The sequence below is a fragment of the Piliocolobus tephrosceles genome, chromosome 7, assembly GCF_002776525.5.
Source record: "Piliocolobus tephrosceles isolate RC106 chromosome 7, ASM277652v3, whole genome shotgun sequence".
In the NCBI taxonomy this organism is placed as follows: domain Eukaryota; kingdom Metazoa; phylum Chordata; class Mammalia; order Primates; family Cercopithecidae; genus Piliocolobus; species Piliocolobus tephrosceles.
In genome coordinates, this window is record NC_045440.1 from 28,659,597 (window position 1) to 28,683,470 (window position 23,874).

General features: G+C 39.9%; 1 protein-coding gene across 2 annotated transcripts in view; it reads left to right on the forward strand.

The window, feature by feature from the left end:
* The window catches only part of RBPMS (RNA binding protein, mRNA processing factor), a 165,085-nt gene that overhangs the window by 74,252 nt on the left and 66,959 nt on the right, over positions 1-23,874 (forward strand). For both annotated transcript variants that reach the window (XM_023214622.2, XM_023214620.2), the window contains exons 2-4: positions 15,468-15,545; positions 19,170-19,208; positions 20,671-20,733. In XM_023214622.2, the coding sequence (XP_023070390.1) occupies positions 15,468-15,545; positions 19,170-19,208; positions 20,671-20,733 (180 nt within the window). The remainder of the gene's footprint in view (positions 1-15,467; positions 15,546-19,169; positions 19,209-20,670; positions 20,734-23,874) is intronic.

Here is a 23,874-nt window from a genome sequence, read left to right on the forward strand (position 1 = left end):
TTTATAGCTTTAACACTATGGTCTGCTGAGTAATTATTTCACAAGAAAAAAAAAAAGAAAAACAAGTAGATTTAGTCTTGGCTGTTAGGTCAGCGTCTGTGATGAACTGGTTGCACATCAGTAATTCTGCAGTTTTCATTTACCTTGTTTTGCACTGGCAATTCTGTGCTAAATTCTTTAAATTTGTGGCCTCAGACACTGTTGTTGCTGTTTTGAGACAAGATCTCACTGTCACTCAGGTTGGAGTGCAGTGGTGCAAACATGGCTCTCTGCAGCCTCAACCTCCTTGGGCTCAGGTGATCCTCCTGCCTCAGTCTCCTGTGTAGCTGGGACCAAAGGCATGGGCCACCACATCCAGAGCTAGCTTTTGTAAAGATGGGGTCTCACTTTGTTGCCTCCCAAAGTGATGGGATTATAGGCATGAGCCACTACACCCAGCATGTGGGCCTTTTTTTTTGAGATGGCGTCTCGCTCTGTCAGCCAAGGTGGGGTACAGTGGCATAATCTCCACTCACTGCAACCGCCACCTCCTGGGTTCAAGTGATTCTCCTGCCTCAGCCTCCTGAATAGCTGGGATTACAGGCGTGTGCCACCACACCTGGCTAATTTTTGTATTTTTAGTAGAGACGGGGTTTCACCATGTTGGCCAGGCTGGTCTCCAACTCCTGACCTCAAGCATTCTCCCACCTTGGCCTCCCAAAGTGCTAGGATTACAGGCATGAGCCACTGCACCAAGTGGGGATTTTTGGTTTTGTTCTTTGTTTTTAGATAATGGGATCTCTGTTGCTCAGGCTTTCCTTGAACTCAGCCTCCTGAGTAGCTGGGACTATAGGCATGAACACTGCCCAGCTTCATTCTGTTTGAATTATTACATGAACCTTAAATAGATTGTACATTTTAAATAAATGTTTGGTGAAAAATGGCTTGATTGACAGGTTCTCAATGGCAAGAACTAGGTCTTCCCACCTGGTGTTTTGTGACCTCTATGCTTTTTCGTTATACCTGTGGAGTTGGAATGGAACTTGGAGATCAACTCTTAACACACTTTCATTTCATAAATAAGGAACTGAGGCCCAACAAGATCAGTCCCTAAGCCCTCAACAGTTTGTTTTAAAACAGAAGCATGATTTAAAACACAGTCCTCAATATAACGGTCTTTTCCTCCCATTATAGTCATTGAAAATTTATATAATGCCAGATTAAATATCTCAATAAACTTTTAAAAAATATTTTAGATCAATTTAAAAGCACATATAATCATGCTAACCTAGGTTATTTTTCAACCACAAACCTTGCCTTTTTTTCCTCTCACATTTGTTATCTTTTGTTGTTTCCAGCAGGCACATAACATTGCTAGTTTTACATCATAGCAAGTCTTGTAAGATCTGTGTCTCTTTACATAATTACACATGCGTATAAGCAACATATAAACTTAATATTGACTTGATTCATACAACCACATAAATAGTTAACAGACATAATTAGGTGGTTATCAGATCAAACAAATATGTCTTTGGTGGAGAGTACTAAGTAGGCTGGGGCATATTAATTGTAGCCTAAATGTATTGAATATATTCTGAAATTTGAAATGCATACAATTGGAGAAGCTAATCTAAACTAACAATCCAAACTTACAAATATCTAAACTTAAAAATGGAAGTTTGTTCTTTTACTGGAAGTACTCGTTATCAGCACTGGGCTTTATAGTATTAAGTAAATTAGTTTGTGAATTAGAGAAAGGCACTAATGTAAAATGTTATGTTCTAAAAACTTGTATTTCAGCCATGTGGTGGTCTAAATAGTGGCTGAATGGAATTTTTCTGTAGAAACAGTTTTAGAGAAGTGCGTGATTCCTAGTAGAGAGCTCACCAAAGCCCTGTTAGGCTACATAAACATCTGTGCTCTGTGAACGTCCCTAGGCTTGATCCTCTTAGTCTTTTCCTGGTATTAGCTTCAAAATATTTTACATTTATATTCTTGCTATTTATTTTCTATATTATGTGAGATACATCTGGAATTAAGTCTAGATGTTAAAGCAGACTGTAGCTAAGATTTCTTACACTACCATAAAAAGTAGTGATTAAACAAATCAGGAAAATTATAAGTTGAAATACCTCTTTTTTTTTTAAAGAGTCATGTTTATTTTATTGCCTTTTAGATTATTACATCTAGTAAATTAAAAATTAACGGAGCTGGGTGTGGTGGCTCACGCCTGTAATCTCAGCACTTTGGGAGGCTGAGCTGGGTAGATCACTTGAGCTCAGGAGTTCAATAAATGTTTTGACATTTTGTATTTCTCTACCAAAAATACGAAAAATTAGCCAGGCATGGTGGCATACACCTGTGGTCCCATCTACTTGGGAAGCTGAGGTGGGGGATGATCTCTTGAGTCTGGTAGGTGGAGTTTGTAGTGAGCCGTGATTACACCGCTGCATTACAGCCTGGGTGAAGGTGAGACCCCATCTAAAAATAATAATAATAATAACGGGAAAAAGACCAGTCTTCTGGTGGGACTTTAAAATAGAAATGCATATGCACACCTAACTGCATAGCTTCTACTGCCTAGCTTTACCAACTGATACCAATCTCTTCATTGATGATGATATAATTATTTATTCCTGACAGCATTATGGCATCATAAACAAGTGATTTATATAGTTTTTTTTTTTTTTTTTTGAGACGGAGTCTCGCTCTGTCCCTCAGGCTGGAGTGCAGTGGCCGGATCTCAGCTCACTGCAAGCTCTGTCTCCCGGGTTTACGCCATTCTCCTGCCTCAGCCTCCCGAGTAGCTGGGACTACAGGCACCAGCCACCTCGCCCGGCTAGCTTTTTTGTATTTTTTAGTAGTGACGGGGTTTCACCGTGTTAGCCAGATGGTCTAGAACTCCTGACCTCGTGATCCGCCCGTCTCGGCCTCCCAAAGTGCTGGGATTACAGGCTTGAGCCACCGCGCCCGGCCCCTTATATAGTTTTAATCTAAATAGGTGCCTAATAAAAAGTGACTTGATAACTTTTAGAGACAATTTTTCTTAAGTTTTAAATATTAAAATTTATTTAACGGATACTGAAATTTGCTTAACTAAACTTTTAAATTTGACCTCATCGTAGTTTCATATACAGTTTTTGTTTGTTTGTTTTTGGGAGGCAGAGCCTCGCCCTGTCACCCAGGCTGGAGTGCAGTGGCGCTATCTCGGCTCATTGCAACCTCTGCCTCCTGGGTTCAAGTGATTCTCCTGTCTCAGCCTCCTGAGAACTATAGGTGCATGCCACCACACCCGGCTAATTTTTTTGTATTTTTTAGTGGAGATGGGGTTTCACCATGTTAGCCAGGATGGTCTTGATCTCCTGACCTCGTTTTCCATCTGCCTTGGCCTCCCAAAGTGCTGGGATTACAGACGTGAGCCACCGCATCCTGCCTCATGTACAGTTCTAAGAATACAGAGAGATCACTTGTGCCCTTTGCCTAATTTCTGCCTGTAGAAAATTTCTGCCTTAGAAAAGTGTAGCACAATGTCACAATCAAGAAGTTGATATAATCCACTAATTTTGTTTCTGTGAAGTTTTATTATATGTGTAGGTTCATGGATCCACCACTACAGTCAAGTTAGTGGGGGAACAAGTCCCCACTACAAAGATCCCTGAGGTTGCTTTTGAGTATGTTAGATAAGTGGGATTATGCCTTATGTAATCTTTAGAGATTTGGCTTTTTTTACTTAGTGTCATTCCCTTGAGAGTCATTCAAGTTGTTGCTTGTATTAGTAGTTTATTTATTCTCATTGCTGACTAGTAGCCCATGTTATGTATATATCTAGTTTGTTTAACCATTCAGGTTTTTGTGTGAACATGAGTTTTTATTTCTTTAGAATAGGTACCCAAGGGTACAATTGCTAGATTGTTTGGAAATTGCATAGTTTGATAAGAACCTGTTTTCTAGTGTGGTTGTACCTTTTTGCATTCCCAACAGCAATATATGTGAGAGATTCTCTTTCTCTGCATCTTCACCAGCACCAGTATTATCATTGTTTTTGTGTCATGTGAGATACAATCAGGTATGGATTTTAATGTAAATATGAAGTAGCTAAAATATCATATACTACAATAAAAAGTGATGATTAAACAAATCAGTAATATTATGAAATTAAGTAACATTATACTTTTTTTCTTTTTTTTGGAGACAGGGTCTTGCTCTGTCACCCAGGCTAGAGTGTAGTGATGCAATCTCAACTCACTCCATTCTCCTCCTCCTGGGTTCAAGTGGTTTTCCTGCCTCAGCCTCCTGAGTAGCTGGGTTTATAGGTATCTGCCACTACGCCCAGCTAAGTTTTGTATTTTTAGTAGAGATGAGGTTTCACTATGCTAAAGGTGAAGAGGATTAAGCTCCACTTCTTTAAGGGAGGAATATCAAAGAAATTGTGGACATAGTTTAATATGAGGAAACTTAGGAACGGAAATGTTAAGTGATTTGTCCAAGTGCATACCTTGTGAGTTGCAGAAACTGGGTTTGAATCCCAGCAGACTCCATGTGTTTTTGGTTGTTCTGTGAACCATATGCTTTGAGCACTTAACCTCTTGAGTACATACTCGAACTCACAAGGTTTGGTGGCCCCTTGCCTGTAATCCCAGGACTTGGGGAGGTGGAGGCAGGAGGATCACTTGATCCCAAGAGTTGAAGACCAGTCTAGGCAGCATAGGGAGAACTCATTTCCACAAATACAGAGAACAAAAAAATTAGCCAGGCCCGCTGTGAGTACCTGTTGTCTCAGCTACTTGGCAAGCTTAGGCAGGAGGATCTTTTTGAGCCGAGGAGGTTGAGGCCGCAGTGAGCTATGATTGCGCCAGTACAACCTGTTTCTTTAAAATAAAAGTTTTAATCTTTTATTCATACTTATGTGTTCATATCTAGATATTCATGAGTGATATGGCCCTCTCTTTTATATCTGATTTAGTGCTTTGACTCGATTTTTACATTCACTCATTTAGTTGATAGATACTGATCACCTCCTGCCAAGTACTGGGCTGCTCACTGTCATACAGGAAAGAACTTTCAGTTTAAAGGTGAACTAACTGCCCTGGCACCAAGAAATTTAAACTATATATTGGGTAATTTCTGATAACTAAATATTGGGAAATAAACCTCCCCCCACCCCAGCTTTCTAGTTCACATCTTCTCTAATTGTTAGAAGCATGGTGCATAGTTTTAAGTTTTAAGAATGCATTGTAAACTGAAGTTGGCAATGGGATGAAGTTCCTCAGAGTTTGTATATTGCTAATATCAAAAGCAATAAATACTTGAGAGTCCTGGGCAGTGTTGGAACTGTAAACTGCTAGTGTCTAATTTTTTTTTCCTGGTACTTTAAATGACCATGAAGGACTCTGTTGTCTGGGTTAGTTTTAACTAGGTAGTTTGACAGAAGTGAAATGATTCATTTCTTTGAAGAACTCTGATTTGTAAAATGAGTCACCAAATTATGCGAAAGGAGAAAGGAAGAGAGGTCTTAGAATTTTGATCTTTTTCATATTCTGCACTTATATTTCATTTTGTCAGTCCATAGAAAAGTCTTTATTGTGGTAATCATTTTGACATTAAACTTCAGGGTACTTAGGATTAAACCATAAGGGCATGTGCACCTTAGGGCATTAGAATGCAACTTTATGTTCATAATACACTGGACTGATGTATACATTAAAAAACTTAATGTTTTAGCAGTGTATGCAGTGAAATTGTGTGAAAAGTAACATTTTGTAGGCTGACCAGAGTTGAAATAGAGCAAGCCACCTAACAATTAGTTAGAAGAACTAAAGGATGGAGTAAGAACAGGACCAGAGTTAAGGGATGAAGCATCCTGCTTTTATAAGGAACTTCATTGTTGAACTCGAAGGATTTGACAACCATATTTCTTGTTTGACAGCATTCAGTGAATTTCCTAATACTCAGGTTAAGTTCTCTCATGTATACACACATATAGCTAGTTTCCTGTCTAGTCTAATTCAAACCTTAAATTCTTGATTTGTATCTGATATACCTCTTTCAGTCTGTGTCTGAGAGTACTAAGGGAATTTCTTAACAAGGTTAGGTGTTAACATGTACAGACATTTCTCTTGCCTATACTTTGGCAGCTTAAAACCCTAGGAATTCTCACCTTTTCTATTTCCCTTTTAGATATATGGCAGACATGAGGAATGGCCTGAGTTGGAGTTTGCTTCTTAAGAAGTACTATCAGGTGGGGCGTGGTGGCTCATGCCTGTAATCCCAGTGCTTTGAGAGGCCGAGACGGGTGGATCACCTGAGGTCAGGAGTTTGAGACCAGCCTGGCCAACATGGTGAAACCCTGTCTGTGCTAAAAATACAAAAATTAGCCAGGTGTGATGGCAGGCGCCTGTAATCCCGGCTACTCAGGAGACTGAGGTAGGAGGATCGCTTGATCCTGGGAGGCAGAGGTTGCAGTGAGCTGAAATCGTGCCACTGCACTCCAGCCTGGGTGACAGAGTGAGACTCGGTCTCAAAAAAGAAAAAAAGAAGTCCTATCAAAGTCAGAGCTTACGAAACATTCTGATTAGAAGTCAGCATTGAATTGGGCTGGGATTGACTCCCCAAAGATTGAACATAGTGATGTGGTGTACCCAGTGCTAACTTGCTGTCCCTATTCCCCAAGCATGTCTGAGTAGTGCTCAGATCCTGCCTTTATGAATTATGGAACATCATTGTTCTCTTTTCCACCTGTGCTCCCATTAGTCTTCCTTCTTCCCATCATCCTATCTAAAACTTTGTGATCACCTTGGCAAAGGGACCTTGGTTTCCATAGGCCCTAAATCAGAGTGTGAATTTGGTTATTCTGCAGATTGTGTCAGCCAGTAACTGTCACTTACAGTAAATACTAGTGGATTCCTCAAAACTAGGGAGTCATGCACTGTGGGTGATTATTAATATATGGATGGCTTTTTCTTTTAGAAAGGAAAGAGCAATGATTAATACTAAAATAGGCTAGGTGTGATAGCTTACACCTATAATCTCAATACTTTGTTAGGCTAAGGTGTGAAGATCACTTGAGACCAGGCGTTTGAGACCAGCTTGGGCAAGACCTTGTCCCTACAAAAAATAAACATAATAAGATTAATTGGATGTTGTGGCACACACCATTAGTCCTAGCTACTTGGTTGGCTGAGGTGGGAGAATCACTTGAGTCCAGGCATTCTAGGCTGCAGTGAGCTATGATCGTACCACTGCACTCCAGCCTGACCAGAGTGAGACCCAAACCTGGGAACCTGGGAGTCCATAACAGCAGCACAGTGGCTTTTGGTTTTTTTTTGAGATGGAGTCTTGCTCTGTCACCCAGGCTAGAGTGCAGTGGCGCGATCTCGGCTCACAGCAACCTCTGCCTCCCGAGTTCAAGTGATTCTCCTGCCTCAGCCTCCCAAGTACCTGGGATTACAGGTGCCGACCACCATGCCGGCTAATTTTTGTATTTTTAGTAGAGACGGGGTTTCACCATGTTGGTCAGGCTGGTCTCCATTTCCTGACCTCAGATGATCCACCTGCCTCGGCCTCCCAGAGTGCTGGAATTAGAGGCATGAGCCACCATGCCTGGCCGGTGGCCCTTTTTAAAATCCTATGGTTAGTGAATCCTTGGTGACTATAGCAATGTGATCTCCTGAACCAAAGCATGCCTTCCCAGGGCACAGAAAAGGAACAAGTCTTTAAGTCCAATAGGTGACCGTTTTCAGGAAGTAAGAACTTGACCACCTGCTTTTCTTGAAGTCAGTGCCAACTAGAACCTGGAGCTTGACCAAAGCCAGTTCATTTCTGCTGAGCTGCAATCAGAATGAAATGCCTGGCAGACCATTTTAATGGTTGCAGTAATCCATTTTCATGGTGGCAAGGCCTGAATGGGAAATCATACCAAGACAACAAAGCCTTCTTTGGAAATGAGATGACCAGCAGTCCTCAGCAGGGTTGAGTCTTGCAACTTGATGTTTCAGCTTATGGTTACAAAGTAGACAAATAACTTATAGATTATTTAAAAAGAGTAAAGGAATTTAACCAGTGTGTAAAATTTACAAACTGGGCTCTGATGCCCCTCTTGTGTGTTAAAACAACCCAACTCTATGAGATTTATGCTGCACGGTTATGTGGAGACCTTAACTTCTCAGTTTCTGAAACCCAAGTTTATATTACATGGTCTGTCAGAAGAGGGATGGCACTGCCATAGGTCTTGGAATGGGAGTGATCCCTCTGTTCTTTTCTAAGTAGAGCAGTCACAAAGCAAGAATACTCCTTTGACTGAAACCAGGATGTTTCTGCTCCTGGGGCAGCCTTAGTCACTGGTTCCCTTTTTTGGTTAGGATTATTTTTTCAAAAGTAAATACTGACTGTTGGTCAGAATTGAAATGTGAAGCAAGTTACGTGAATATATTTTTGCCAGATCAAGCTTGTCCCTGAGGATCAAGGACAGGCAGGAAAATGAGAAAGAATATTTCTAAGGACAGTGGACACGCTGAGTTTGTATTTCCAAACCAAGGAAATACATTTGGGCTTGGATTTGTTCTCATTTTTAAAGTAGTTGTTTATGCTTGTAATTTAAATGTCAAAGTGTATAAATACATAAAATGAAGTTTATCTGTAATTCGACCTTCCTCTCCACTATAAGCATATAGATAATTTGGTATGTATTCCTTTAATACCTTTTTTTCACCCTTGAGCATGTACTAACTTATAAAAACCCTAAGAGAATTAAACTGGGGATATGGGCAGTTCCTGCTGTTTGCTTTTTCCCTTAATAATTATGAACCTTGTTCTATGTCAGTAAATCTAGATATCTACTTACTCAGCTTTTTAAATGTGCAAGTTAATGAATTTGGGCTTTTTTTTTTTTCCCCAAAAAACTTTCTTAATTACGAATTTGCATTTGTTGAAATTGGACATACGTATTTGTAAGTATGTTTTAATTATCATAAGTTAAAATGTGAACAATTTTCCTAGTAACCATATATTGATCACTATTCTGGTCTATATAGTCCTGAAGTTTTTTTGCACTTTCTCTTTTTGGGTCTGTCTCGATTTCAGTCTATGTCTTACATTGTTCTCCTTGATTCAGATTCATTTTTATCCTACTTCCCTTTCCCCCCTTCTAAATATCTTTATCTTATAATACTAATCTCTCCTGCCTTTTTGCCATATATGGGTGTTTGTCAGTTGATGTTATGTAACTCTGTTGATACAGTTGTGACTGGGAAATGCCATCTTACTTTGTTTGCCATGTCATCAGCTGAACTGTTTACAAGCAAATACTTACATCTCCATGGATACAGGATTATGTAAATCCTTGGATTTACGTATATTTCTAAATCAGTCAAGAGATATTTATAGAACATATACACTGTGTGCCTAGGACTGTGTTATACACTACAAAAAACAGCCTTCAAACTCTAAAACGCCCATAGAAAGGTTTCATCTGTGAATCCACCGTGTGTTTCAAGAATGGTTTCTCCAAAAGAATGATTCAAACGTATAGCACATTTAAAAGCTGCTTTGGGGTCTTCATTTATATCTTAAAGAATATGGGTAGATTAAGAGAAAGCTAACAGAGAGAGAGATGAATATAGCCATTAACACCATGGGTTTACTCAGAGTGTTTCAAATAAGTAACTATACATAGTCATTCCTGAGTCATTAGAAGATAATTGTGTTTCCCAGTGCCATGAATTTAAGAGGAACCTCAAGAGGCCAGCTCAGAGCAACTAGTTAGATGACCTTAAAACTTTTATGAAAAACTAGAACATGCACAGAAAATGCTCATAGTCTTTGGATACTGTGTGTTTACCAGATGTGGCTGCTACTTGAAAAGTATGTGTGATTATTCTCTGTTGTGTACTGAAGTGGAGCATTTTTCTGTTGCTTTTTATTTTCATGCCTAGATTACCAACAAGATTAGATACGCTGTTTATTAAAGAGAGGGCCATTTCAAGGCCTGCTTTTGGCCTTTCTCTCCAGGGAAGCTCAAGACTGCCACAAATGACTTTACTTACTGAATCGGAGTTTATTAAATGAGAAGCCAGTCAATAAAATGTGTCTTGCCTTTCCTAGTGGGAGCTGGCAATGCCATTTAAGAACACGTGGCCAGTTTATCCAAATCTGACTGTAGCCTCTGCAGGAATGCTGGATAATGGCTAAGCCAAGAACACTCTTGCTCTTCTGCCCAACACAGGATGATTTTTTACTAGCATTTATTCTTTCAGTCCTGTTGGGGTAAAAAGGAAGTTGAAGGTACATCCACAAATCTTTTTGAGTCCCTTTGGGACAAAGCTGTCAGCAGTTTCATCTCTTGAACTTCTATGAGGCATGTTGTGTACTTGTCTAAGAAATATGTTTCCCCATGTGTTCCATAAAGTAAACATCTGCGGATGCTAAAGGCATAGTGCCAGGCACATCTGTGTCCATAGACATAGCTGGTAAACTAAGGGCTGCTCTGGATAATGCTTTGACTTGCTGCAAAGTTCAGTTGGCATAGTAATTCATTTGTTATTTTTGGGGAACAGTTTTGTTAATGAGTATTTCATCATGGATTTACATGCTGCTTATGCTTGTATCTTACTCTTGGGTTTTTTTTACTTTGTGAATGAGCTAAGCTTTCTGTGATCACAGGCAGCCATTACATATTCAGTTTATTTCACTGACAGTAAGCTCTCTGAAGGCAGGAATCATATCTTTATGAATTCAGTAGGCTTAGCAAAGCCAAAACTCTGAAGTGCCCTTTAGTGGCTCAGATGAAAAGTATGGTGGTAATAAGAGTAGGGAAACTAAAATATTTTAAAATATTTCTGTGATTCTAGGCTAGGCACGGTGGCTCACACCTATAATCCCAGCACTTTGGGAGGCCAAGACGGGCAGATCACCTGAGGTCAGGAGTTCGAGACCAGGCTGGCCAACATGGTGAAACCCCATCTCTACTAAAAATACAAAAATTAGCTGAGCATGGTGGTGAGCACTTGTAATCCCAGGTACTCGGGAGGCTGAGGCAGGAGAATGGCATGAACCCAGGAGACAGAGGTCTCAGTAAGCCAAGATCGCGCCATTGCACTCCAGCCTGGGCAACAAAGCGAGATTCCATCTCAAAAAAAAAAAAAGTTCTGTGATTCTAGATCCCAATCACCATAGAAAAGCATGAATTTGATCTTCAGGAAGCTATTTTTTGCATTCATTATTCATGATTTTTTTTAAACTTGCTTGATGACTTTCCTAGTCTGAGGAGGTCTCTAGGATTCCAAGCACATTATGCTCTTGGATTTAAGTGACCTCTAGTTGGAATCAAATACATAATGTAAGTATTCAAAAATTATTTCCCCCTTGTCAGTCTGCTCTGCTGGAGGAAAGAATATCTCAGTGAGTGAGATGAGATATTCTGGTAGATTTCTGAAACAATAGCGGACTTCATGAGATTCTAGGAAACCTAAGTCTCGTCCATGTTTAAATAAAATGCCAAACATCTGATCTGCCTCCATTTTGATGAACAAAACAGAGTTGCTTTGAGCCTCTTGGCATCTGTGGGTGAATGGCAAACTTAGGCCTGACAGGAGCTCGGATTTTCTTTTTCCCTATGTATAGCAATTTTCTATTGAAACACTAAGATAAGAATCTCTTCACTTTCCATTTTGGAATATTTACCTAAGAAAGAATTTCCTCCATAAACTTTATAATATCATATTGATATAAATACCGACTTTGTCTCTAGTCCCTTAAAGAAAGGGAGGTAATAAATTGAGGTAGTTCTCAACCTAATAAAATAAACTTACAGTATTTAATGCATATTTATTTTAGAAAGATAGAAAATACAAATAAGCTAATAAACATTAAAATCAGTTACTATACCATTGAGGGCTAAATGATAGAAACATTTGAGTACACATATTATAAGATAAATTTTTTTCCTCTATCAATACTTATATGTTGGCTACTTTATAAAACAAAGTGGAACTATATATACTTTTTTCTTGAACATCATTTTTATTGGCTGTGTAATATTTCATTGTATGATACAGATGAACTTTAATTTATATTAAGTAACCTTTTGTTGATAATCCCCGGATTTCAAGTAACCTCTGTTGGTAAATTGACGTTTATGAAGCCCTTTTCTCTATAACAATATCATAAATAATAGTTTATTTTCTAGGTTAACTCCTCAAATTCCAATTCATATTTATCACATAGTAAGATGCACCACTAGATAAATGGCACCATGACACCTAGAATGTAGGTTCTGCTTACCATATCATTTTTGTGGAAATCTCTGTAATCCATTAGCACCTGGCACAGTGTCAGAGAGAAAACAGGCACTCCCCAAAATCTGAATGAATGGGAGATGATATGCTCGCTCTGCCCAGGTTGTCCTGACCAGAACAACCAAGTAGAACACATGGTGTTCATTTTCTGGACTACGGGAGGAGAGTTGCAGGTGGCAGGGAGGGCACACTGGATTAGCAGGATTTCCTCACTGTTTGTATCTTTGACACTTGTCAGCAATTCTGTCTCGGCCAACTTCATAAAGACCTCCAGGAACTTGTTTATCTGGTGACAAAGTTGGGGGTATTGGAAGTGACGATGCAAAAGATAACAGAAAACATGAACAACAAACTTCACCTAATTGATACTTATGGATCATTCCACCCCAGCAGAATACACATTTGTTTTAAGTGCACTCAGAACATTTACCATGTTGTGAACCATAAAACAAGGAATTGATGGGCATAAAAAAAAACCATGTACCTTTCATATATAGGCATTCCACTTCTAGGTGTTTATCCAAAAAGAAAGTAAGTATACATCCATACAAAGATTTGTACGTGAATGTTCAAAGCCATTTTATTTGTAAAAGCCAAAGCTAGAATAACCTAAATGTCTGTCAGCATGTGAATGGATAAACAAGTTGTGGTGTATCCACACTCCAGAATACTTCTCAGTAATAAAAAGGAATAGACTGTTGATACATTCAACAACATAGATGAATCTCAAAGTAAATTTCACTTCATGCTAAGGGAAAGAAGCCAGATGAAAAGAGTACATACTCCGTGGTTCCCTCTGTGTAAGTGTTTGAAGCATATGTATAAAGAGACCAGAGCAGTGATTGCCTAGGGATGGAGAATGGTGGGACAGAGTAAGAGGAAGGATTAAAGGGGCATGAATAAGTTTCTGGTGGTGATAGATTGTCTTGGTTGTGATGTTTGTTAGGTTATACATATGTCAAAACATAAAATCGTACACTTTCAAGATGTGTAGTTTATTACATATCAATCATAACCTCAATAAAGCTATTTATAAATCATAAAATAAGGCATTCAGAATTCTGGGGCTATTTACATCATTATAGTGTTTATCAAACACACATGCAAATGGCATGACATTTTACTGGGTACTGTACTGGGTCAATAAACAGGCCTTGCTTGGTGATTCGCACTTCTGTAAAACAATAAGCAATGAAAAGTGTTGGGAATCTCACAAAAAGCCTAAAGCTAGGCGAGGTGGCTTATATCTGTGATCCCAGCACTGTGGGAGGCCAAGATGGGCAGATCTCTTGAGCTCAGGAGTTTGAGATCAGCCTGGGCAACATGGTGAAACCCCATCTTTCCAAAAAATTAGCCAGACATGGTAGCACACTGTCTGTCTGTCTGTCTAATATTCTCCCTGTCTTTCACTGAGGAAAAATCTTCCATGTATATACATGGGTAACAATTGAACAGTTGAGCATCAAATTTTCAGTCATGTTGCATCTGTGTAAGTAGAGAAAAAGAAATAGAAAATATGATGATAATTCAGTAGCTACTCCTTGCCTATTGAATCAAGATCAAATTCCTGAGCCAGTGGCTTTTGATGTTTTGTGTGGTTTGACCCCAAGCTTCTTGTTTAGTTTTGGCTTGCCCTTTCCCAAGAATGTATTTTTTCTTCCTCTACTGCACTGCCTTGGTGAATGCTTTTCTCTGCCTGTGATTCTTAGGCATCCCACCTCATCTTTTGGCTCTATTTGGTAAATGCCCATCCTTTAGATTCTTATTCAGATGCTTTCTCTGGTGTTTCCCCTGTGTTCTGTATATTAGTAGACACTAAGCACATAGTGTACACCCAACACTTTGCACTATATGTATTTACATATGTGTCTTGAATGACTTTTATTAGTGGCACCGTGGCCAGGTACCTTGGTCATGGTAGGCCTATGTGTTGATTGTGCCTTAAACACAATGGGTGGAAGACAGTATAGTGATTCCTCAAAGATGTAGAAGCAGAAGTACCATTTGACCCAGCAATCCCATTACTGGATGTATACCCAAAGGAATATATGTCATTCTGTTAGGAAGATACATGCACATGTATGTTCATTGCACCACTATTCACAATAGCAAAATCATGGAATCAACCCAAATACCCATCAATGATAGACTGGATAAAGAAAATGTACATATACACCATGGAATACTATGCAGCCACAAAAGGGAATGAGGTCATGTCCTTTGCAGGTACGTGGGTGGAGCTGTAAGTCATTATCCTCAGCAAACTAACAAAGGAACAGAAAACCAAACACCACATACTCTCACAAGTGGGAGCTGAAGGATGAGGGCATTGGGACACATGATGGGGAACAGCACACATTGGGCCTGTCAGGGGCTTGAGGGGAGGAGGAGCATCAGGAAGAATAGCTAATGGTTACTGGGCTTAATACCTAGGTGATAGGTTGATCTGTGCAGCAAACCACCATGGTATGTGTTTACCTTTGTAATCTGCACATCCTGCACATGTACCCCAGTACTTAAAAGTTTAAAACAAAACAAAAACGCAATGGGAACAGTAGTCAGTGATGTTGGCCCTGCTGTTTTACAACCGAACAGATGCAGAATTAATGCATTTTGGTTACTATTTAGGTGCATTGGGCTTAACTGTACTTTTACATTTATTAAAGTTATTGTAATTAATGCCTATGAGGAAAGCAGCAACAAAACAAGCAGGAGGAAACAAATTGTTTTTGAAGCACATTATATGGACCATATATTTAGGACGGAGGAGTGGCAGAGTTACTGTGCTCATGTCATTTTTTTCTTAAGCTAATATTTAAATTATATGGAACCTTCCCCCATCCTTCACATTTTTGTAACTGTGCAATGGCTAGTTGGGAAAAGTTAGCTTGTAAGTTTAAATCAACTAGATGTAATTCACTCTGAATAATTCACATAGAAATATTCAAGTGTTGGCTTAGGGAATGTACCTTAAGATTACACAGAAAGCTGCGTCTCCCCTAAAATTTAAAAAGGAAAAAAAAAGAGTTGGCTTAGTGGCGTCTTAACAGGGAAGTATTCATTGTATCATGGAAAGAGCATGCATTTAGTATGAGTTGTGGAACATTTGGAATAACATGTTTTTGAGATTTCAGGTGAGAGTTAACTCTCTGGAGTGTCCACACCCTTGATCACTTCCTAAATTTATTTTTCCAGGTCCGGACCCTATTTGTTAGTGGCCTTCCTCTGGATATCAAACCTCGGGAGCTCTATCTGCTTTTCAGACCATTTAAGGTACCTTTTTTTATCTTTCAGAAATTATAAAATGAGACAAAAGTCTGTATGCTTCCTGAGGGCTTTTTGGAGCAAGAAATGAAATATTTGAGAAAGCACTTCATAAAGAGATGTTTTTAAAAGGTTAATGAGGCGGGGCGCGGTGGCTCAAGCCTGTAATCCCAGCACGTTGGGAGGCCGAGACGGGCGGATCACGAGGTCAGGAGATTGAGACCAGCCTGGCTAACATGGTGAAACCCCGTCTCTACTAAAAAAAAAATACAAAAAACTAGCCGGGCGAGGTGGCGGGTGCCTGTAGTCCCAGCTACTCGGGAGACTGAGGCAGGAGAATGGTGTGGACCCGGGAGGCGGAGCTTGCAGTGAGCTGAGATTCGGCCACTGCACTCCAGCCTGGGCGACAGAGCGAGACTCCGTCTCAAAAAAAAAAAAATTAATTAATTAAAAAACAATAAAAAATAAAAAAATAAAAGGTTAATGAGTAAAGGAGACTGTTTTAATGTACAGTCTCACTTAGGATAGTTACATAATTACATATTTATATTTCAAATGCAATAATGTTAGTGAAGATTTATTCCTAATTTCTTACCTTATTATTTGAAATAGTACTGTTGATACTGTTCTTTGGAAATGTAAATAAGTTTTTATGAACTGGGTTAAGAACCTAACCACGATTATTTTTTCCATGGCAAAACTTTCAAACAAAGTAAAACAAAATTTTAAAGGATACCTAGTTATGAGTTGAGGGTCATAGTTCCTGGTGTTTATTGAAATATTTAGTGCAGTTACCTGTCCTTCCTATGGAAATAAGATCACTTGATAGATCCTTAATGTTGCTAGGATTGAAAACTTCATAGTAAATTAGACACTGAGCACTTATAAACTATGCTGAAATAACCATGCTGCCAAGAAGAAACCTTTTGAAGGTTGGCCTTTGGAGGATAGGAGAAAGCTGGAGTTGATCGAATCGGGGCCCTGGAAGGTGTATGTACCTTCCCTGGAAGGGCCTATGTTCAGGAAGTCTTAAGTTGGTCAATGCGGATGTGTTAGCAGTGCCTGGCAGGGACCGCACTTATGATTAGGTGATGGACTATCTTGATTTCTGGTTAAAGATCATCCTCATTGAAGCAGGTCCCCAGTGATAAAGGCATGGCAGGTTGAGGGATAGGATTCAGCTTCTTAGGGAGAGGGAATGGGATATGACAACCAAAAACCCTTGTGTTGAGGAGGAGGAAGGAGGGTTGCAGGGGCAGCCAGTTAGACCCAAGAAAGATAAAACAGTCTAGCTTATGTGCCAAGAGGGCACCATGTCATAATGGACATAACTCCACCTGACAGCCATCCCTTTAATGCAACAATAATGATGATGGCCCAGGGAAACAGAGGTCAGGCGCCAGGTCAGGTGGGAGGAAGTGGGAAAGGAAGAGAAGGTGGTGTGAAGAGAGTGCCACCTTTTATAGAATTTCCTGAGTTTCTTCTGCCGGGTTGTACTTTTATAAAAGGGACCATTTTTCTATCCTTTTTATAGAATGAAAACTGTTAAAGCAAATTGATCTTCTTAGTATATAAAATACTGTTATGTTTTGGGGTGTATAGAAAGACATTCACCAGCAAGCCCCTTACATGAATTATTAAAGTATCGTCACAGTCCTTTCAAGTGGATGAGTCTCATTTTTTCAAATGAGGAAAATGAAAGTTGGAGCAGTTGAATAAATTGTGCTCAAGTTTACACACACAAAAAATGGCAGAGCCAAGATTCAAACCCAAGCAGTCTGACTCTGTCCTCTCTGTTCTGAACTATTATGTTATACTGCTTTTCTGTTTGTCACTTGAGAACGCAGTATATCCCTACCAGTGGTGTTTTACTTGAGTGAAATAATCCACTTGTCCTTTGCCTTCGAGACCTTCATGGTGTTTAAACCTCTGGTTTTTTCAGAGTAGAGCACCTTGAAGAAAGGAAGAGGCAGAGCTGTGAATCATGACCTCTCTGGCCATAAGAGCTCAAGGCCTTTGAGGTGAAATGTTTATAGTAGCTAATTGGCAACATAGTTTTCTGCTGGGAAGATGTAAGGATGAATCAGTCTCAGCATCCTGCCCAGAAACCCTGATGATAAAGTCAGCACCCTGGTACATTCCTGACAACCCTCTTTTAATTAAAATCCCTGGAGGCTGACCCTAGTCTGCAAATCTGTCTCTGCACTGATATGTGTAGTGGTCAATCATGTCAAGTGGTGTGTTTTTCCCCTGTGTCATCCATTAATGCAAGCCACCAGCTATTGATTATTTTCAGAAATAAACACATTTTGTTATGCTTATCTTGAGGAGCCGGGAAGGTTGAAGAGAGGGAGTGAAAGGGAGGGAGTGTTTCTGTCTTTCTTGAGCATGAGCTGGAATAATAATCCAAAGGGATTATTTTTGCATGTCCCAATCAGAATAGCAACATGAAAGCTAGTTCCTTCAGTAAGTAAGCAAAAGAACTCAACAAAATTCAACATCATTGCCTGCTTAACCTTTTCTGGCAGTTTTGAAAATGTGGTCAGGGAGTTTTACCAAGTATATTTTTTTGAGACAGAGTCTGGCTCTGTCTCCCAGGCTGGAGTGCAGTGGCATCATCGGCTCACTGCAAGCTCTGCCTCCCAGATTCACGCCATTCTCCTGCCTCAGACTCCTGAGTAGCTGGGACTACAGACGCCCGCCACCACGCCCAGATAATTTTTTTTTATTTTTAGTAGAGACAGAGTTCACCATGTTAGCCAGGATGGTCTGGATCTCCAGACCTCGTGATCTGCCCGCCTTGGCCTCCCAAAGTGCTGGGATTACAGGCGTGAGCCACCGTGCCAGGCCCCAACTATATTCTTAATGTTTTATTGTTGTTATTTTATAGCAGATACATGATCAAATCAATACATGCTCTGACCTTCCTGTTGTATTAAATTTACCCTCTTTTCTTGCCTAGTTCTGTAAAATCCCTATTCTTATCTAGACCAAGAAAACAAAAAGATTGCTCTTAACAGAGACACTCATTTTTCTACCATTGTATAATTTCATGAAAAAAAAAAAATGGAAGAGAAACACACACAGATGAATCCATAGATTGATTATTTTTTTTTTTTTTTTTTTTTGAGACAGAATCTCGCTCTGTCACCGGGGCTGGAGTGCTGTGGCCAGATCTCAGCTCCCTGCAAGCTCCGCCTCCCGGGTTCACGCCGTTTTCCTGCCTCAGCCTCCCGGGTAGCTGGGACTACAGGCGCCGCTACCTCGCCCGGCTAGTTTTTTGTAGTTTTTAGTAGAGACGGGGTTTCACCATGTTAGCCAGGATGGTCTCGATCTCCTGACCTCGTGATCCGCTCGTCTTGGCCTCCCAAAGTGCTGGGATTACAGGCTTGAGCCACCGCGCCCGGCCAGATTGATTTTTTTTTTAAAGGCCCCAAGAATGCAAACAGATGTGTGTGTGTGTGTGTGTGTGTGTGTGCACGTGCACATGCATGTGTGTAATTTGCTTTCCCAGATAACTTAGGAGACATTTGTAAGAGGAGTTAGATAATCAACAAAGAACTTACTTTTACATGAACAAGATGGTATTACTACAGTTACTTTTGGCTAAACTTGGTTTTTCTTTATTTTCAGGGCTATGAGGGTTCTCTTATAAAGCTCACATCTAAACAGGTAAGAATTTCAAACTGGCATATAAAGATCACTTTTTTACTTTCTTCAGTAATGTTACTGGGGCTTGACATTCTTTTTTTTTATTCCCATTAGGATTTGAGGGTTTTCTTGTCTTTAAAATAAAGAGTGAGATGTATTAGGAATTAGCACAGGAAAATGCTTCATAATTCTATAATCATCAGCTGGAATTTCAGGGACTGTCCCAGAGGAAGATAAACACAGTGGTATACTGAGATTGATTTGTATGTTCAGTGAAAATAGTGGTTTATTATTTAAATTCACTTTTATTCCCAAGTCTTTCCCATTTCTTTTTGTGAGGTTAAACAAACGTGTACAATCTGTGACTATCAGATAGTGAAGGATCATGCTGTCTGTCAAACCCCTAAACTAAGGCGGAGTCCCAAGTCCAGAATGGAGCAGGGAATGTACAAAATGGAAGTGGTAGTCAGTGATTCTGATAGTTCCTACAAGCTTAGAGATTGGAGCTATATACTTTTTTTTCTTTTTTTAAAGCTAAACACTTGGCATACACACCTTTCCAATCACTATTCATCTCTCTGGTTCATGAGAAGAAAGATCTTGGAGGCAGCCTTCTCTACTGCAAGATAGGGAGTCCAAAGCTCTGAACAGCCTAATTAAGAAGATGATTTTGTTTTTTTTGTTTTTGAGACAGAGTCTCGCTCTGTTGCCAGGCTGGAGTGCAGTGGCGTGATCTCGGCTCACTGCAACCTCTACCTCCCAGGTTCAAGCGATTCTCCTGCCTCAGCATCCCAAGTAGCTGGGATTACAAGTGCACACCACCACACCCAGCTAGTTTTTGCATTTGTAGTAGAGATGGGTGTTTCACCATGTTGGCCAGGATGGTCTTGATCTCTTGACCTCGTGATCTGCCCACCTCAGCCTCCCAGAGTACTGGGATTACAGGCGTGAGCCACCCTGTCCAACCAGCACAGGATTTTTTAAGGGATCCCTTAGAATTTGAGATAGGAATGTTCACTTTGTTATTTTGGTCATGCAGTGAGAGTTCAGGGGTTTTATCATTGTGTCATTGTATTCTTGCACTTACAGTGTACCAAAAGGTGATTCGGTTCTCTTTCCATTTTAAAAGATGAAGAAACTGAGGTACAGTGAATTTGATTTAGGAAAGTAGAGCCTCTCCAACCCAAGTTTTCCTCTATTCCCTTGTTCACTGCTATTCACCTTTCAACCACTTCTAGATTTTTTTATGATTCTCTAAATCCCCAGCTGTGCCCTTGAAGAACTACCCTCACCATCCCTTTGATTCATGTTAGAAATTTGGCTAAGCCACTGAGTCATGATTCTTCGGGACTTGGCTTTCTTATTTCTGCCCATTGCCTGTGGTCATTTCTTTATCTTAGCTCTTCAGTTTGATGTCACCCTTGACCTAGAAAAATAGACATCATCTGATTTTTTTTCTTCATATTTCTCTTTTTTTCCTCAGCCTGTAGGTTTTGTCAGTTTTGACAGTCGCTCAGAAGCAGAAGCTGCAAAGAATGCTTTGAATGTAAGTACTAATGATGTAATTGTAGGGGGTTTCCATATGAGGTGGTGGGAAGTAATGGAATCTCTTTGGACGGGAAATCAAGTGGAAAGAATATGACTGCACAATCTAAGAGGGAGGGATTCATCAATTTAATTAGCCCTCTAAAGAGCTTTTTCCAAGAATTGTGATCAGAGGTACAGATTATTAAATAGCACTCTGCTTTTTGATTGCTTTGAATGAAATGCTCAAAATATCTGAGATGTGATGATGTGGGTCTTATTTTAATCCAGCCCATCCCATCCCATGGTGGTGTGTAGTGCTGCTTTGTTTTTTCCAGAGGAGATATTTGAGATGTTAGCTTGCTTATCATTATACTCTAAATTACTATGCTCAGAATAGATTGAAATCCTGGCTTTTTTCATGTCATGAGGCTTTCCTTTTAGATATGCAGCATTTAAAAAAAAGAAAAACTGCTCATAGTCTTTATTCTGGTTGATTAAAAATTTACGTATAAGGCTTTCCCAAAAGATGTGTGTTGTAATAGAATAAATTACAGTCATTTGTAATTGAGTAGATACATCTGTATTTGGTTTGTAGGTGTGTTGTTGCTGTGTGTTTTGAGACTTTTACCAGTATTGTTTTGGTGAATATTTTTCCTCCTTAATATGTTGAAAAACTAAACAACTTAAGGGAACTAAGTTAGAGAAGGTGAAAGGAAGCAGAATGTAGTTTCAGATGCTGAGGATGAATCCTCAGGTGAGGAGTCTCAGTGAAGGCTGGCTCCATCATGCTCTAGGCAGTTGGCCTAAGTGGCTGTGAACAAGTGCTGATTGAAGCACTCGGTGTTTAGGGTGCTTCCTAAAAGGCAAGCAGCCACTTGACTTGTTGTAATACAGGTACCATTTTGGAGGCTTCTGGGAACTTGTGTCTGGCCTTTGTGTTGCTGTGGTACCTGCAGGTACCCTGGCAGCTGCTCCTTTGAGTAGACCATGCAGAGTGCTGTTGGAGAGACATGGTATAGGTGATGATTTAGAGGTCCAAGCAAAAGTCTTCATACTTCATATAATGGTGTCATTGATACACAACCTTGAAAGGTTTTTAGACTTTGGAACAAAAATGTGTACACTCTGAGAAGAAACACCTTAATTGTTGTTGGTTTTTCATATAAAGCATGTAGGAACATCTTAGGATTCCAGGAATTCCAGAGTCCAGAATTTTTCTGGATTTGGATAAATGACCTGGTCAGGATAACTGCCTACTCACTCTGTTCCTCTCCTGTAGAACAAAATATAAACCAATTATTTATTGAGCACCAGTAGTATACACCAAAGCACAGTATATAATTGAATGTTTTGATGTAACAGTTGTTTTATGATTTTTGCATTAAATACATAAAACCAGAATTTTCTCAGTATAATGACACTGTAAACTGAAAAATAGAACCACAGTTTCAATTTAGCAGTGTTTTATTTTAACCAGGTGGGCACCTTCTAAATGCAGAAATATTCTGGGTCCTTTAAGTTATGTTAGGTGAAGTTTTCACCATGTTCTTTTCATTGTTCTTACAAAGGAAGTAACAAGCAGTTGAAGCTTCACAGACTTGGCTCTCATTGCTTTACTGTATTTCTCTTATGTGTATAAAGATGTCACTGACTCATTTTCTGAACAATAGGCTTTTATAGTGACCTCTCATCTGACAAGGCAACATTCCCTTAGGTGGTAGGTTGCGTTTTTGTTTTTTAGAGATAGCCGAAGGGTTTTGTTTGTTTGTTAAAGAATAAAGACAGACAGGGTGTTGCTGTGTTGCCCAGGCTGGTCTCCAGCTCCTGGACTTAAGAGATTCTCCCACCTTGGCCTTCCAGAGTGTTGAGATTACAAGCATGAGCCACGACACCAGCCTGAAATGTTTTTTGCTTTTTTTTTTTTTTTTAAATGTTTAAATGATAGTAGTCAAAAAACTGTGTTTCCTCTCCCTACTGAATACAGTGAACATAATTTCAATTTTTCTTGGTGGCTAAAGGTTATCATTACAAATAGCAGGTAATGAACCTACTGTAATATAATGATAGAGGTGTTTAACCCTGTTTGCCCCTGTGCCAGCTGGCCACAGATCACTGTTGTCTGGTCCTGAGGTCTGGTTTTAGGTTATTCTTGCACTAGGCTCTCCATTCTTTTTTTTGCACTGGCAGTACGGCTTTCTTCAGCTGTATCCTCTCCTTTAATCATTAATACTCTTTGCTGCTTGTGTGTTAATAACTTGGGAAGAACCCCAAATAAAACAGGTCTAATTCTGTCCTGTTCTGTGGGCCTAAGAGAAAATCCATATTTACCTGTGGTATAATGATCCCACTGCTGCCCAGAGCTGACTTACATAAGAGTGTAAGGCATTTACTGAGCTCCTGGCTGATCTCTTGACATTTTGAACTTTTTTATGTAAAGTAGTAGAAGTGTTAGAAATCTTCCTGATGTTATAGTTAGGGAAACAGGCTTGGAGGGGATGGATGATTCACTCATCATGTGTAGGTTTAGAGCTCCAACTAGGAGGCAACTAAAAAGTAAACTTCTTGCATCTAAGCCTTGTCCATTTTATACATCTTTTTGCTTGCTTTGTACATGGGATGTTGCTGCATTTTTCCTTGTGGCAGTTAAAGACTGTTTAATTCACAATGTCCAGGACAAATGTCCACTGTAAAGTTCGGTGTGTGACCATGGAGCAGACCCATTCAAGGTCGTGTATGTCATCATGAAGCCCAATAGGTATATTCTTTGTGACCCAACATATTAGGCTCTTTTCAAGGTCATCTTTTCTAATTGACGAGTTAAAGACATACGATGCTTGTAGCCATTAAAAGTTTTCTCTGGCTGGGCACGGTGGCTCAAGCTTGTAATCCCAGCACTTTGGGAGGCCGAGGCGGGCGGATCACGAGCTCAGGAGATCAAGACCATCCTGGCTAACACGGTGAAACCCCGTCTCTACTAAAAATACAAAAAAAAACTAGCCGGGCATGGTGGCGGGCGCCTGTAGTCCCAGCTACTCGGGAGGCTGAGGCAAGAGAATGGCGTCAACCCGGGAGGTGGAGCTTGCAGTGAGCCGAGATCCAGCCACTGCACTCCAGCCTGGGTGACAGAGCGAGACTCCGTCTCAAAAAAAAAAAAAAAAAA